Source organism: Chelonoidis abingdonii, chromosome 2 (assembly GCF_003597395.2).
Source record: "Chelonoidis abingdonii isolate Lonesome George chromosome 2, CheloAbing_2.0, whole genome shotgun sequence".
Classification (NCBI taxonomy): domain Eukaryota; kingdom Metazoa; phylum Chordata; order Testudines; family Testudinidae; genus Chelonoidis; species Chelonoidis abingdonii.
In genome coordinates, this window is record NC_133770.1 from 286,457,533 (window position 1) to 286,475,308 (window position 17,776).

Below are 17,776 nucleotides of genomic sequence, written 5' to 3' on the forward strand. Positions count from 1 at the left end.
CAGAGGGTAAAGGATTGGGAGGTTTGGAATGGAAGTGGGTTTCCAAGGGTGAGCTCTCACATCTAGTGCTCTTAGAGAGAGGGTTTGACAGTAACCATTGCTCCCTTAACATTGCATGATTATCGCTCCCAGTTAAAGCCTGACTGTAGGATCTGACTGTTTCTGGAAGGCACAGTTCTACTGCAGATGGTGCACCTCCCCTGCTAGAATTTTCCAGACTGTAGCACCATGTCTCTAGGATCGTTTGAGGAGCCTAGGTCAGGTTCTGTATCAGACTCCATATCTGATCTGGTCACCCTTCTACTCCGTATCTAATAGCAGCCCAAGCCTGGTGCAGTTCTTGTGCCCAGGAAGTACAAGGCCTGTGAGTGTGTGCGGGGATACAACTGTGGGGAGCTATCCTCCCCGCTCCTCCCCCATGTATATTTGGACTGAGTTAGTCAGAATCTGGCGCAGAGTGTAGCAGTTTGAAGGCTGACGAGGACTCTGAACATGAAACGAACATTATTCTATTGGAGAGGGCCAGGGAAGCATATTGTGTAAGGAATATGGCGCTGAGCAACAGATGGCATTCACAAAGCTGGATTGAAACACACCTGTCCTTGTCAAAACAGGGCCTAGTCTGATCCAAAACAAGACAGATTACAAGGGTAACATGCTTAAAGAGAAGTAGATCAACTCTTGCTGGAGGGAGTTAAATGAGAATCCCTACTCTCCCTATACACGCTTTTGATTGCGAAGATTGGGCTCTTGGATTCTGCACTGCACCTATGCAACTACAGCAGCCGTCTTGCATCTGTACAATGGGTAATACTAGCACTTTAGGCTAATCACGTGTTGAAAAATATGGTGAACAATGAGATTTGATATGGGCGTGGCTGTGCTCCCTTCTAAATCAATGAGTTTTGCCGTTGAATTCAGTGGGGGGCTTGTAAATTATGTTAAAGGTGTTCATATCCTGTTACTGGAACTTTACTGGCTTGATACAGTAACCATCAGGCCAGCAGCAAATGAGTCATTTGAGATACAGGAACACTGTGCTTTGCAGAATCTCCTCTGTTACTAGTAAAATGGCATCTGTCGAGAGCTGTGCAGGAAATAAAAAAAGAAAACAAAACCTTCCTACCTGCAAAATGTCAGAATTGATGGAAAAAACAGCCTTTTTTTTTTTCCATTTTCAGAAATCTGAGCATTCACAGGCAGATGTTTGTGCAGCAAAACCGTCTCTAGCTCTGACCCACCATATTTCCCCAACATCGTGCCGCCCATCCGCCAACTCTCCCAGTTTCGTCTGTTCATTAGCGTCTTTCTTGATCACCTCTGTGCCTTCTTCACTGCAGCCCCCTATATTTGATGTGATCGTCCTGAGCTCATCTAGTAGACCCTTCCCCCATTTCAGTCCCTCTTGAAGATCCTCTTCTGCTGTGCTGGGAATGTGGAAGACCTTAACATTCTTTTCTCAGGGCATGGCCAAATGCCCTTTGACTGCTCTACTTATATGCTGTACTACTTCCCCTCACTTATGTGTGCTTGTGAGCTTCATGACTCACGGGCTGAGCCTTCTTGCTTCTTTGTATAACACCTAGCACTCTGTGGGCATTACTGTTAACCATAATAGCCATAAATACAGCTTTATATTTGACGTTGGCCAAATGCAAGCATGGACCGTCTCGTTAGCTTGAGCACTGGAGTATTTGTTAGACAGATCCCAGTTTTCCCCTTTGGTAGTCTTATTATTGTTGATGTTGTTAGATCTTCATTCATGTGCATGGTGCGCTTTCAGGCAGAGCTCAAGACAGCTTAAATTGGCTTCTGCTCCATCACACCCGTCCATAGTAACTCCATTAACTTCAGTGGCAATGTGAGTATCTCAGGGCAGAAGGTAGCCCAAGAAGGATTTGCAGTTAGTCCAAAAGTACAAGAAAAGAGCAAAGAGACCATGGTGCATGAGAGGACGTGAGGACAACAGTGATGGAGGGATACTGCTCCCTGAGAGCACAGGTGATAAAAGCCATTTTCAGTGCAGGTTTTTAGCTATAGCTCGCTGGTGGTTCAGCACTGAAAGACTTTTCAGATGTGAGTTTTCAGAGTCCATGTGAATGAAGAGAGGTGCAGTTGTTTGCAGTCTGAGGAAGTTGCCAGTTCCAGGCGTAGATGAGGCACACAGCCTGCAGTGTCCCTGCACAATAATACTAAGGTGGCTAGCATAATGCCATCATGTCATTGAAATGGCCATTCATTACCTTTTGTACAATTGCACAACATTCAGTGTAATGCTTCCTGCTATTCCTGTAAATGGGGCTGGCCTGGAGGGTGCAATGACATTGTTAAGAGTGGATTGCTTCACTTGAATGCAGCAATTCATTTTCAGTGAGGTAATATTTGTTCTTATTTTTTCAAACGGGCTGACAAAGAGGTCAAATGACTTTCCATAGGTCATGGTGAGCCACCCCAGGGCAGATAGCCAGCGCAAGAACTGTATGTGACTTAAATTCCACTTAACCCCAATTTTGAGTGGGATTTATACAGTGAATTTGTCTCATATTGACCTTCTGCACAGAGAAGTATTGCTAACTCTCGTGATTTTGGTGTAAGTTGCATGATATGTGAGACGTTTTTTTTCTTAAAGTCTCAGCTCCTGGAATCATATGATTATGTGGGAATCTCAGCTTTCATTTAAAAGTAACTTTCTAGCCCCCATGTGTGCCCAGAAAAAGACTTGAAAATCAGAAGGCAAATAAAAGAACCTCAAATTTATTATTTTTAAGCCAATCTCATGATCTTTTGGTGCCTGACTCACGATGTTTGAATATTTGGAACTGGCGATATTGAGAATTTCAGCCAGCGTGAGTGAACAATTCATTCAATGTTTCTGCATCTCGCTAAACAGGGTCTCTCTTTTTAAGGTCATGTCCAATTTATCCCTGGTGGTTGTTAATAATCATACAGAGACAATGTTTTCTATGCTGAATGTGATTAAGAGAAAAGCAGGACCTTCCATATGTTTGTTTTTTGCATGCGTCTTTCTTTAAATCATAGGCCTGTGTTGATGTATATAGTATATTTCTGTTAAATAGGAGAATTATTGGCTCAAAGTTGAAGCCGTCTTTGTGGGTAGTCTCCAGCTTCTGCTCTCACATTTGCTCCTGAGGTCTGTGGATGTGGCTGAGGCTGAGGAAATGATGAGGAAACAAATTTTGTTTGTGAATTTGAATTTTTCTTCCCTAACTGTTTTGTTAATAGGAATCTCCCCACCCCGAAGCCTAACTCAACCTTCAAACAAATTTCAGCAGGAGCACTCCAACAGGGAAAATAATACTATCGCTTTTAAATATTACTGTATTACTCCAAAAAAGAGAGTGATTAACCACGAGGCATAGTATTGGATCCTAGATTAGGTTTAAAGCCAAAGGGCAAGACGTACTTCCTGAATACAAATGTTATCAAAAAAATAGCAGATTGAGGAAATGGTCACTACCATGGAAAACAGCAGAACAGACTCTGTTACTGAGCCTGCTGCAAAATTGCTGCTGTTAAAGGAAGAGAAAAGAGATCGCTGCTAGACATGGGTTCCAGAGCAAAACCCCTGAAAGGATCCTGACTTTTGCAACCCCCTCAAACATCTGGGAAGCTTGGATCTTCATATGAATTTTGCGGTTTGGGCTCAGCTAGTATATACTGGAGTGATGCCAGTTTACCCCTGCTGAGGGTCTGGCCCTCATTCTTCCCTTTGCAGGAATAACCTATCGGGAGTTTCAGCTTGTGGAGTTGGCTATGAACTTTTGTGTTTGGCTGGGGTGGGGAGACCAAGGGTTTTCCCCATGGAAGAAGCTGGAGATCCCACTCCCAGAGCATGTAAATACCCAGATATCAGGAGGGAATGCAAAGGATTTTCTTGCTTCTGCTCTGTTCTGTTGTGCAGCAGCCACTAGTTCCTGTTGGTCCATGGAGAGCCCAGCTCCTAGAGATTCAGGGATTCCTCTGAAAACTCCAATGAGTAGTTCTGCAGTCCAAGGGAGAAGCTGAGCTAATCAATACAGGCTCAGGCCATGTATGGGTTTACTTGTCTGGGTTTCCCTGGATTTCATGCGATGATGATTAATAATTATGTTTGTTATAGTAGTGCCTCAGGGGCCCTGTTGTGCTAGGGGCTGTACAAACATAAAGTAGTAGGTGGTCCCTGACCCTAAAGAGTTACAATGCAAATAAGCAAGACAGAGGCTGGGGGAAAGGTAGTATTTTCATGCCAAGCCATGTAGTGGCCCAGGTTCCCAGGGAAGGTTTGTGAACTGAGTTTCAAGTTAGTGGTGAGTTGTGTGACATGTTCGCAGTAAGATCAGAAATGACACACATCTTGACCCAATACCCGACATAATGCTGCTGCTCATATAGCCCCAATCCAGATCAGAAATTTAGTCTGGGCTCTGAAGTCAATGGGACTATTCTCATTCTTCATACCGAACATACACACAAGTGCTGTGCTGGACCACAGCTAATTTGGAAGCTAGTAAGGATTGTTTGCTACTCTGATTTGTACAGTGCCTACCATAACAGGGCCGTATTCTTACTGGCCTTTAAGCGCTACCACAATAACCCTGTTGAACAGTCAAAACCCGGCTATTGCCTGAGCTCTGGGAACAAACAAAGGTTTGGGCTCCTGTAGGAGCTAGAGCAAACTCAGCCCTTATTAAGACGTTGAAGTCAAGGGGGTTCTGATGATTTACCCAAGAGGAGGATTCTGGAAACAATTCTTTGTCAGTTAATTGTTTTCGTTCCAGTCCTCCTTAAAAATTTCAGTCTGAAAATAACCATATGAAAATGCAGTAAAGGTGGGAACCTAGAAAGCCATATGCTGTGGTGGTGTTACAGCTGTATTGATACTAGAGTAGTAGAGAGACAAGGTTAATGAGGTAATATCTTTTATTGGACTAACTTCTGCTGGCGAGAGAGACAAACTTTCAAGCTATGCAGAGCTCTTCTTCTGGTCTGGGGAAAGGTATTATGGGCTTGTCTACACTAAAAACTTGCATCTGTGCAGCTGCAGTGCTTCTGGTGAAAATGCTTTAAGTCAAGAGAAGAGAGCTCTCCCGTTGGCTTAATTACACCAGAGCTTCGGTCTGGTTAACTATGTTGCTGAGGAGTGTGGATTATTCACACACCTGAGCGATGATGTTACACCAAAGTAATTCTGTAGTGCAGCCCAGGGCTAAGAGTCCCACAGCTAAACACAAGGTCGAACAGATCGTTTAGCATAAGTAGTTAGCACATATTTTAAGGGATCGTTCAAGGTAAAGTGGCCCGTTAACACCCCAGTAGTCATAGAACAAAAAAGAGGCAGAGGTGGGGGGGGTGCTAGTGGGTTACAGATTGTTATAATAAGCCGTAAATCCAATGTCTTTATTAAATTCATAACTTCGCTAGACACTAAAAATCATGGTCTTAAAATCAGTGTTAGCAGGCCACTTCACTTCCTTAGTTTAGCATAAGTAAGCATATTCTATCTGTTCGATAAGGTGTTTAGCTCTGACACTCGTAATAACTTTCCCAAACTGGAAGAAGAGCTCCAAAGCTTGTCTTTCTCACCAATAAAAGATATTACCTCTCACTTTGTCTCTCTAAGATCACGGGATACTCATGCACAAGAGGAAGGGGGAAGGAGAGAAGTTGTGGTGGTGTGGGTTGTGGTTCAGTCTGTTACTATATGGAACACACATGAACAAGTACAAATGCAGGAGGACCGCATGAACGCTTCTGTTCCACAGTTAGTCTGTGTTGCACATCTAAAACAATGGAATCCACACCACAGCAACATGCCAGAGGGACACGATAGTCTTGATTAACTGAGGTTCCTTCATGGGAATAGCTTGCTTGGAAAAAGTAGTCACTCCTATTCCTTGAACTGCTTCAAAACAAAATCCTGGAGTGCATTAAACAGTGAACTAGACATGGTGCACCAAAACTACACGCTGGCTGTCAGTCAAATTATTAATAATTAGAGTCTGTATCTCTTTATTCACCCACCTTTGTAAAGAGCTATTTGACATCAGCCCAATTTCCCAGACTGGGAAACTGAGGCTCGGAGATGTTACATAACTTGTCCAACATCACAGAGGGTGCCATCCAGTGAATGTTGAGCACATCCTCCACTCCGCGGGGCAGGCAGAAGTGGCACCAATTTTAAGTGATAATAGTACTATGCAGTCATAAGGCCAGACTCTCAACTGCTCTTAGGTAGTTGCCTGATTCTCTGCTTCAGCTAGAGCAACCAGGGGACTGCTCTAACTTGCACTTGCTGGCAACTTTCCCTAAAGGACCATCGGTTACCTGGGAATAGCTGAAGTGTGATATTCATCCTCCCCGCCCCCACGATGCCTCTCCTCAGCTCTATCATATCCCCTGTGAAGGGGGCATAGAAACCTGTTATGTTGGTTCTACCCTTGCTGAGGACTCCTCCAAAAGCACAGGTTTCTCAGTCAGGGAAGTTCTGAACCATCTCGTCTCCCTTTGCCCCACTTAGGCAATGCAGCAAGCTAGAGAATCTGGCCTATTTGGTACCTTTCCTCCACTGATCTCAACGCGCTTTGGATGGCAGGAGAGAGATCACTTGATCATTGCCTGTTAGGTTCACTCAGCATTGGCTGCTGTCAGCAGATGGATAGTGGGCTGGATGGACCTTTGGTCTGACCCAGTATGGCCGTTCTTATTTTCTAATTATCCTCACAATATCCATGCAAGGCTGGGATTATTACACATGTAATTATTTGTCTAAAAACACCTGGCAGATCAGTGGCACAACTGGGAATATAATCCACGCCTCTTTACTCCCCCTGGCCTGTTTCCGCTCATAGATCCCTTTCTATGGTAACTTCTTCAGCACTGGAAAAGCTGCACTCTTAATATTTTGACATTTTCTTTGCTTATCTCCAGCCCTCCGGTAGTCTACCACTAAACTAATGAATAAATAACTATCGTGTCTTTCTAGATCCTTAAAGTTTTTTCTTTTAACTTAACAAAAGAGAAAGTAATAATGGATCTGTGGGGGCTATCCAAGTGGTGAGCTGGCAGAACTGTCTCAGCATCTGAACAATAGTCCCTTTCTGATTATATTTGGAAACTGTATACTTCAGGAATTGGACAGAATGCTTCACTACTACAGTCAATGGATATGCTTGCTAGAAGCAATGAAATGGACGTGGATGTTTTTAACTGCTATGCATGGCTTCTCAGAGACCATATATTAAAAATACATTCACTTTTTTCTTTGCGTCTTTTTTATGGTTTGCTGGGTGTATAGTTTTGTATTTAACTTGTTTTATATTGAAAACAGCTAATCAGCACAGGCAATCAGCTTCTCTGGGTATTTTTTTTTTTTTTAAGACGGAAGTGCATCTGAGCAATTATTATAGTAAACTGATCTAAATGTTTGGAAATTAGAACTGACTCATTTTTAACCATGTCACTGCTTATTCCAGCCCTGATGTTGTAGGTCAGATGCTATCAGGCTATGCGAACATACCTGTATTTTGAATAAGTGGCTTTTGTGGTTACTCAACGACTTTTCTACATCCTTTCCCAGTGAGCTCTTTTCCAAACACGACCCCAGCTGTGACAGGTCTGGGGAAGTGGTCTGAACATAGGAGTGGAGGCCAGAAACTCCTGAGTTCTCGGCTGGGCTCTCTGGCTTTGGCTTGTGATTTAATATTAATCCTACTGTGAAGAATGTTCTATAGTCTCGGTATCTCAAAAACTTCCACATCAAGCTTTAAAGTACAAGGGAGATTCCCCATCCTCACAATTGTTAGTCCTGCAAACTCACCTTGAGTTTTAAAAGTCAAAGCCGCCTTCTTTCCTGCTCATGCTTCATCATCACTAGTGAAGAATCCAGATCCTGCTCCCCTAGCATGGTTGGAATTGCAATGCTTACAGATATAAGAGGCACCCAGGGTGTGATCGTTAGATTGTAAAATCTTTGTGGAGGCTCCTGGCCACCTGTGTGTTTGCACAGCGCCTAGCACAAGGGAGCATTGATCTTGGTTTGCATCCTTTGGTTGTTTGTGTAGCACAAATAAGGAATAACAGTAGTAATTAATAAGTGACATTAGCTCAATGAAAGTAGTAGCCATTGCTTAAACTGCACTAATGCTGAGATTTGTGAGACCACAGTAATAATATATACCATTTTCCAGCTAAAGGTTTCAAAATGCCATGAGGTGGATTGTTGTCCACATTTTACAGATGCGAGAACTGAAGCACAAAGAAATTAAGTGACTTGCCCAAGGCCTCACAAAAAAAATCCGTGGTAGAGTTGGGACTAGCACCCAACCCTGCTGTCAACCCATCCTTTGCTTTAATCACTAGACCATGCTGCAGTTCTTGCAAAGTCCATTTTCCAGTCAGTGTCTGAGCAGATTTTTTTTCCCTATCATCTTCTTGTCATGCAACAGGGAAGCACATGTTGACAGGATCAGCTGACTCAGTGTCTGTTTTCTCTTCTAGGGAGGGTCTGCTTTTTCCCCGGTGTCGGTGATTAGTGAGAAGAAAGCTCAGGACCAAGTGGCAGTTCTGGCTAATGAACTTGGATGCCCTTTGTCCAGCAGTGAGGAAATTGTATCCTGCCTCCGCCAGTTGCCTGCCAATGTTCTCAACGATGCACAGACTAGGGTGAGCCATACCAATATATGTGACTTTTGTGTTATAACTGAAATGTAGGCTGCATGTACGGCAACTTGCAGGAAAAATTTTTTAAAATGTTGGGACAGATCCTTAGCTGGCATAAATTGACATTGACTTCAGTGGAGTTACCCTGATATCCACCAACTGAGGCTTTGGCCCATTGCTCCTTATGGCCTGATTCTCAGTTAAACTAAGGCTCCTTTGCATTGCTTTGGCAGTGTAAATGTGTCCGGAAGTGAGTTTCAATGATCCCTGTCAAGGTGAGGAATGCCTGGCCTAAGTGTGAAAGGGAATCAGACCCCTGGTTTCCATAAGAGTTCTCTGCAGAAAAGGCAATGTGGAAGGATGACTGTGCTTTGCATTTAACTTAAAACGTAATGCTTATGAAAGATGCCATGCTGACAGTCCTGGAGGGTGGAGTCCTTCACACCCACGTAAAGAAGAGGCATCAGCAATACAAGTTTCTCAATCACATCGTAGTGTTGGGCCTCACCCCAAGGGCTAGCTCCAGGCACCAGTTTACCAAGCAGGTGCTTGGGGCAGCCACTCCGGAGCGGGACAGCACTTTCAGGTATTCGGTGACAATTTGGTGGAGGGTCCCTCACTCCTGCTCGGAGCAAAGGACCTCCCACTGAATTGCCGCAGATCGCGATCACGGCCTTTTTTTTTTTTTTTTGGCTGCTTGGGGCGGCCAAACACCTGGAGCCGGCCCTGCTCACCCCTAAACTAGAAGTAACAGCCTTAGGAACAACAGAGTCGTTTATTCTTTCTGCCTGTTCAGCTCTTGGCTCCTCTGCTGAGGCTATCAGCAAGGGCACTCGTTCCTTCCAGTTGTGATTTTGCACTGTGTTACGTGAACACTTACCCATTATGAGGCCATCAGCTTAATTCATCATTTCAGACATACAGACAAACATGCCGTGGTCAGATGGGAATGACGCAAAGTCCTTCCTAGTCCAGTCCAGCTGCTCACCACTGGAAAACCCTGTATCTCTTTACCAATCCCTTGGTCTCAAGGAGAGCACTTTTCCTATGTAATGGGAGTTTTACCATTGACTTCAATGGCCACAGAATCAAGCTAATGCTGAACACTTTTGAAAATCCTGATCATGATTATACTATACTTTTCCTTTCCTTTTCAACACAGCTCCTAGCCATAAGTGGGCCATTTCAGTACTGGGGCCCAGTGGTTGATGGCGTCTACCTTCGGGAACCTCTAGCTGCAGCCCTGCAACGTTCTCGACTTAGGACGGTGGATCTGCTCATTGGAAATGCTCAGCAAGACGGGCTGATCAGCAGAGCTAAGGCGATTAAGGTAGGCATAGATTTACTATGCAAAAGAACTATCAACCCTCAAAGCACGTAAGCAAATATTAACGAAGAGGATCTGTGCTGGCAGGGGAGACACTTTTTGGCTTTCATAATCCTTGAATTGGACTCCATGCAAATACACCAAAGCATTGTCCTTCCTAAAGAAGTGCTGTTTTGACTAGCCAATGGGAAAATATGTCCTATTTATGCAATAATACTTAAGTTCAGGGAAGGGGCAAAAAGCTGAGAGACCAGGTTGGTTTAGCTTGTATTTTACATGTGTCTGCATTTCTAGTAGGTTTCTGAAAAGCACATAGTATTCATCTCTCCTGTTGTATGTTACTGTGTAGGTGATACGTCTATGTTACTTTGGCTGTTGGGTTTCTCTAGAGTAGGGATGGGCCCAAGCCAAACTCCTGCATTTAGACTCTGCTGAACTTTGAGGATTGAGAATCTAAAGCCAGACATGGGTCCAAAATTCATAGGTTATTACCCTCTCCAACTCCTATCTTATGTTTTTGCTCATGGATTGTCGCACTGGTTTATTTTCTGTATCGTTGCTTGTGCTTTTCTGTTTTGTGAATCCTCCCCTTTCTTATAAGGATGCTTCTAAATTAGAACTGCCCATGAATAGGAATAGCATCTGCAGATACATGAGCTAGGATCAAAATGAAAAGGGTTTATCAGTCCTCAAGCATCAGGGCACAAACTGATCAACCACTGGGGACAATTATCTAGTATTACACAAATAGGGGTGTTCTACTTTCCTCTGCAGCATCTGGCATTGGCTGTGTTGGAGACAGAATCCTGGACCTAGTGGTTAAATAGTTCCTTTACCTAATGGCAATTACTCTGTTCTTGTAGCTTGTTGAAATGATAGCACTGACCATCCAACCTGTCCCTTTCAGCTTTCTCTTCATTACCCTGCTGTGTAATTAACACATGCATTCAAGAGCGAGGTACATTCCTGCCCCATAAATTATGCCAAACTCCCTTTAAACTAGTGATTTTTGTTTACAGGTGAGCAGACCCCCTGGAGACATTCTCTCCCTCTCTCATTGTCTGTTCCTCTCTCTCTCCATATTTCTTTCCGTGACAATTTATGCAAGAGTCTCAGAGCAGAGGAGTATATATAGAAAGACTAGAGTATTCTTCAGTAATTGTCCAGAGCAACAAACAAAAACTTACAGTGGGCTCAGTACTGGAGTGTAACCACTGAGTTAATGGGAATTTGGGTTGTGTACGAAATGGAGAAATGGGCTCAGCAGCACAGGCACCAACTTCTCCCAGGGCTAGTGGGAGCTCGCGCCCCCTGGCCCTGCCCTGACTCCACCCCTGCCCTGCCCCCATTCCAACCCCTTCCCCAAAGTCCCCACCCCAACTCCACCCCCTCCCTGCCCCTATTGGACTCCTTCCCCAAATCCACGCCCCGACCCCGCCTCTTCTCTGAGCGTGCCACGTTCCCTGTCCTCCCCCCTCCCTCCCAGCACTTGCTGCTGCAAAACAGCTGTTTTGCAGGAGGAAGCGCTGGAGCTAGGGGAAAAAGTGGCATGCTCAGGGGAGGAGGCAGAGGTGGAGGTGAGCTGGGGCGAGGGAGGGCGGGGAGCTGCCGATGTGTGCAGAGCACCCACCAATTTTTCCCCATGGGTGCTCCAGACCCGGAGCACCCACAGAGTCAGTGCCTATGTTCAACAGTGCTACTGGCTGGGAGGCTTTAGAACTGCTGCTCTGACCTCTTGCAACAGAACTTCAAACCCTCAATGTAACTCTTACTAACGTTGCTACAGTGCTTTACTGTAATACTCCAAAACACCAAGGCTTGCTACCACGGGGCCAGATGATAATGTCCATTCTGGCCATTAATGCTGGATACCAACATATTTTTTAGTAAGGAATCTAAAACAATAGGAAAGCTTTCAGGTGAGATTTAAAGAGAGCAGGAATGGAAGGAAGGGCTCTTGCGACACAAAGAGTTAAACTTCACTCTTGTGCAATGAACCAGGTGCTACTTAATTTTTGAAGAGGAAAGCTAGTCCAGTGGCTAGGTCGCTAGCTTAGTACTTTAGAGACCTGGGTTCAAGTCCCTGCTTTGCCACAAACTTCCTGTATGACCTGTGATAAGTCACTTAATCTTACTCTGTGCCTTAGCCCCCGTCTGTAAAATGGATTAATAGCACTGCCCCACCTCACCAGGGATGTGGTGAGGATAAACACGTTAAAGATTGAGGTGCTCAGATACTGTGGTAATGGGGGGCCATATAAATATCTGAGACCTGGTCTGCACTAGAAATTAAGCTGGTTTACCTACATTGCTCAGGGATGTCAAAAACCCGCTGCTCTGAGTGGCATAGTTAAGCAGACCTTACCTCCACCATGGACAGCACATGGCTGATGCAAGAATTCTTCCATCAACCTGGCTACCGCTTCCTGGGGAAGTGGATTCCCTACGCTGGCAGAAGAACCCCGCCTGTTGGCGTAGGTAGTGTTTATACTACACGCTCCACCGGTGCAGCTGTGCCACTGTAGCATTTCAAGCGTAGACTAGCCCTAAAAGACAGAGAGATCTCAAAATAGGGCTTTAAGTGGAACAAGGCCTATTGCTGTCTGTCTGCAAAGAGGTGAATTTCACCATTGTGAAACAGTGCAAGAAAAGGGTAAACCCCAGTGCTGCCCAGTAGCTGGTGGTGTAACATAGGACATTTGTACATTCAGAAATAACAGCCAAGGATTTGACAGGAACCTCTGTTACAAGAACTCTGAACAGAGACAAAGTGGCTGCATTGGTTCCCTTCAGGATATTTTTACTTTTGCTTTGACATCATGTTTTCCTTTTGAATCCTTTCAAAGTGATTTTAAAAAGACAAGGGTCAAGGATGTACCAGCAACCACTGGAGTCAGCCCATAATGTTCCCTGTGTTGTGATGGGAAATAAACCTTTGTAACCTTGGCCCAGGTCATGTGGCTGGGGCCAGGAAATGAAGTCCTGTGTGTTACCACCACTTCTGTGCATCACACCTTAATTATAAATAGTGAGTGAAATCCCACTGTGTTGTCTCACAGAAAATTATGTGGCAAACAAGAGTGTTAGTAAGGGAGGCAGTTGAAAGCTGCCAGATTTTTCTGATGTGAAGATGTTTTCTCTTTCCTGTTAAGTACTTACACAGAACTTGGGCTTCTGAGATGAGAATTTGGAAAGTCCTTGTAATTCCTCCCTAGTGGTGGTAGTAATAATTACAGTAGTGCCACAGAAGCCCAACCAAGGACCAGGCCTTGCTGTGCTAGTTACTGTACAGGTATGTAACATAAACAATTCTGCCTCAGTGATCTCACGTTCTCAGTGTTAGACAGGCTGCAGTTAAGTCCTTTGCCTCTTAATAACTGGTGATTATTCTAATCTGCTCTGGCTCTGTTTCTGCCTTCTCATATCCTAAGGCCTGGTCTACACTGTGGGGGGGATCGATCTAAGTTACACAACTTCAGTTATGTGAATAACGTAGCTGAAGTCGATGTACTTAGATCTAATCACCTTGGTGTTTTCACTGCAGTGAGTCAACTGCTGCCGCACCCTCATCGACTCTGCTTCACCTCTCGTGGCGCTGGAGTATAGGAGTCGACGGGAAAGTGCTCGGGGGTCAATTATTGACTCCTGCTAGATCGATCACTGCCTGCCAATCTGGTGGGTAGTGTAGACATACCCTTAGTTTCTTTCAAATGCTCTAGGTTCCAGTCTGTCTTGTAGGCATCAGAATACCTTACTGAAGACCTGCTGCAAAGCTTTCTAATTTCACACTCAATATCTCAGCTCTAATGCGTTCACTGCTGCAAAATCATAGTACGTCTTCTGTCTTGTAACAGAGGACAAACGGTTCATACTGTTTCTTACAGCCAGCGCCCAAAATCCTATGCTGCCTCACAGCCATGGTCACCTGCATGGAATCAAAACCTGGTGACAAAATCCAGAACAGGCAACAAAATCGTCTAGTGGCATCAGTAGACCCTAGTGTGTGTGTGTCTGTGTGTTGAGGGTGACTAGTGTCAGCCTATTCCTCTCCTTCTGGAGTATATCATGAGGAGGCCTTGTCATGCTGTCCTGCTTCCCTCTTCCTCCTGCTGTGTCAGATCTCCGGGAGGGATCTGGAAGAGCCCTTCCCGTTTCCCTCCTCCTCCTGTATCAGATGGAGGATGAGAACTGGTGGTGGCCTGCACTCCTTGTAATGGATTTGGCATGGTTGGAAGCAGGGCCGGCTCTAGCAATTTTGGCGCCCCAAGCACGGCGGCATGCCGCGGGGGGCGCTTTGCCGCTTTCCGGTCCCACGACTCCGGTGGACCTCCCGCAGGCGTTTCTGTGGAGGGTCCTATGGTCCCGCACTTTGGTGGAACTGCCGCAGGCACGTCTGCGGGAGGTCCATCGGAGCTGTGGGATCAGCAGACCGTCCACAGAAACGCCTGCGGCAGGTCTACTGAAGCCGCGGGACCAGCGGACCCTCCGGAGAAATGCCTGTGGGAGGTCCACCGGAGCCGCCTGCTGCCCTCCCGGCAACCGGCAGAGTGCCCCCTGCAGTGTGCCGCCCCAAGCACACGCTTGGCGCGCTGTGGCCTGGAGCCAGCCCTGGTTGGGCCATGTTCTCACCAGGTTGGGAAAGTGATGTAACGGGTAGGGCACTGGACTATATTTAAAAGACCTGGGTTTCAACTCCCGGTTCTGCCTCAGACCTTCTTTCAGACCTTGGGCAAGTCACTTAATTTGTCCTGTGCCTCAGTGCCCTATCTGTAAATTGGGGTTAATACTTCCCTACCTCACAGGGGTGTTGCAAGGAGAAAATCCATCACTGCTTGTGAGGTGCTCAGACGCTATGCTTAGAACCTAGATAAGTACCTAGAGAGAAATAGCTATGTCAGAGGATCCTGGAAAGAGTGAAGCTGGTAAGATCTTGCTCCTCCATTTACTACAGAATAAGTGCTTCCATCATAGCCAGCTGCAGACAGGCGGTGCAGAAAAATATATGCCCTGTTGGCTGGGTATTCCAGCTGCTGAGACTGTTATGGTTCACAGTGAAATCTAGTGTCAGAAGCCCTGAGAGAAACCAGTTAGTTACATACTGGCTAAACATTTGTTTGATTAATATTTTTTTAAGAGCTGTGGTCCCTTCAGGTGGTCATTCATAGTAGCAATTGAACATGAAGATTCTTGCCCAGCTGATGTTGGGTTCGATGTAATGAATCTGACTGTCTGCTGACAGTAAGAAAGGTACTGATTTGCATGAGTGGAAGCAGATGTATTACTGGCTGGAATGCTTTACGCTTGTCCCCAGGGCAGTTGTCAGAGGCTATGTCTGTGCTGGCGCACATACTCGGTTACTTGACTATATATACCAGGGTGGCCAAACTGTGGCTTTTGCAGCTAAAGTGCAGCTTGTGGAGCCCCCCACGATGCCCTCCCATTCTCCACCTACCAGGCATGGGCCCGGGGGGGAGCTTGGAATCTCAGCCTTGCAAACAGGGTGGTGGGGTACGGGCTTCTGCCCAGTGAGGAGGGGGGGTCTCGGGGCTATAGCCCCATGGGGCAAACCTGCTGGGGCTCAGGGCTTCAGCAGGAGCAGGGCTGAAGCCCTGAGCCCCTGCAGGTGCCTTCTATGGGGCAGAAGTCCCAAGCCCTGGCAGGCACACCCCAGCTTTCAAACTTCTGAAGTTTGTCATATGCAGCTTGGAGGCTCAGTAAGTTTGTCCACCCCAGTATATATGCTCATGCATGTTCCCTATATCCACACTGAATGTCCCCATACTCTGTGCTGGACATGTATATAACGCTGTGTACGTGTGCATACCCACCTCCACATGGCCGCTGTTGTTACAGAACAGCGCTACCATTTCAGAGGTGGTATCCCAGGGTTCTGTGCATCACAGGGGAGCACTCTAGGACAGTAGTGGGCAACCTGCGGCCCATCAGAATAATCAGCTTGCAGGCCATGAGACATTTTGCTGACGTTGACTGTTCACAGGCACGGCCCTTTTCAGCTCCCACTGGTTGCTGTTCTTTGTTCCTGGCCAATGGGAGCTGCGGGAAGCAGCAACCAGCACATCCACCACAATCAGATTACCTTGATGAGCTGCCTGCAGGCCGCAGGTTGGCCATCACTGCTCTAGGAACCACTTTGTTGTGTGTTGTTGGTACTGTCCCATACTTTTCCCAGTAGTAGTTCCTGGTCATCCCTGCCCCACCAAATTGGGTGGAAGACATGGAGTGATGGGATGATGACATGGTTCTGCTCCTGTTCCTTATCACAGGACAGACATTTATGCAGTGGAGTCGGTGATCACAAGATGTTGGATGGAATTTCGGAAGAACTTTCTGATACATCAAAGATGGCTGACCTGGAGGGTGAATGGCAGTTCATTCACTCCCATGGTATAGATATGATAATGCTGGTGTTGCCATGGTTGCCCATGGTTGGATTGTTGCTTGTGGTGCAAGAGAACATGCATCCTTTTGGAAATCTGGGATGATGAACGGAGACTTCAGAACTTCCAGATGACGAAATCACACCTTATGGAGCTGTGTGAGGAGCTTGCACCAAACCTCCAATGCCAGGACACTCGACTCAGAAAAGTGGGTGGTTATTGCCCTGTGGAAGCTGGCATCACCAGCTGCAGGTCCACTGCAAACCATTTCAGGGTTGGAAAATCCATTGTCAGAGTCATGTTTGTGCAGGTGTGTGACACTGTTAATGCTGATCTACCCACAGGTGGCTGCCATAAGAAAAGTTCCAGAAATAATAGCTGAATTTGAGAAGATGGGGCTTCCAAACTGTGCAGGGGCCATTGACGGGCCAAGTAGTTGTGAACTGAAAAGTTTAGTATTCATTCATTCTGAAAGGCTTAGTGGACCACGGAGGCAGATTCATGAATACCAACACGGGAAACCCTGGAAAAGTTCATGACACTATGGTACTGAGAAGATTGGGTTTGTTCTTGAAGGGGGAAAGAAGGCACTTTATTCCCCAGTAACAATATGTTTCTCTACAGTGTGTCTGTCCAGTTTTTGTTTTGGCATTGATGCTCCAAAATTGGCTCATGAAACCATACCCCAGCATCAGTTGGAATTTAGTTACAGAATCAGTAGCTGTAGAGTGGTCATGGAGTGTGTTTGGTGGGCTGAAATCTCATTTGCAGTGCCTGTGTCCCCGTCTGGATGCCAATGTGGCAAATGCTGTTCATATTATCCTTGTCTGCTGCACATTCCCTAACATTTGTGAGGGTAAAGGGGAGTGCTTCCATCTCGAGTGTGCCCAGCACAAGTTTGGTTTACAAACCCTGTACAGGCATGTACGCAGGCAAGGGAAATCAGGGATTCCAAATGTGCACACTAATTGGAACAGCACAGACGCAGAGAGGGGATCTGAGGGGCACCTTTAGAGCTCTGCAATTCCACAGATATCTGCTTTATATCTGAGGCTCTGAGGCTCATTTTTGAGGATTGGATGTGGATACAAATTTTGTATTCACGCAGGGCTCTAGACACCTTCACACCATAGGTGCTTAAACTAGGGGTGCAGGAGGTGCTGCTGCACCCCTTTGCTTGAAGTGCTTTCCATCATATCCAGGGTTTACAGTTTGATTCAATGGCCCTCAGCACCTCCACTATAAAAATTGTTCTGGCGCCCCTGCTTCACGCCCTGTGCAACTGCTGAAAAGCATAAGGGGACATGGGCACACACTTGTGGGGGTTACACAGCTTTGTGAGGGTTTTGTTCCCCTATCGCCAGGGGCAGCTCCAGGCATCAGTGCTCCAAGC

At 46.0% G+C, this 17,776-nt stretch overlaps 1 protein-coding gene across 2 annotated transcripts in view; it reads left to right on the forward strand.

The window, feature by feature from the left end:
• TG (thyroglobulin) overlaps positions 1 to 17,776 on the forward strand; it is a 216,760-nt gene that overhangs the window by 166,795 nt on the left and 32,189 nt on the right. For both annotated transcript variants that reach the window (XM_075063253.1, XM_075063254.1), the window contains exons 42-43: positions 8,497 to 8,661; positions 9,821 to 9,988. In XM_075063253.1, coding sequence (XP_074919354.1) covers positions 8,497 to 8,661; positions 9,821 to 9,988 — 333 coding nt within the window. The remainder of the gene's footprint in view (positions 1 to 8,496; positions 8,662 to 9,820; positions 9,989 to 17,776) is intronic.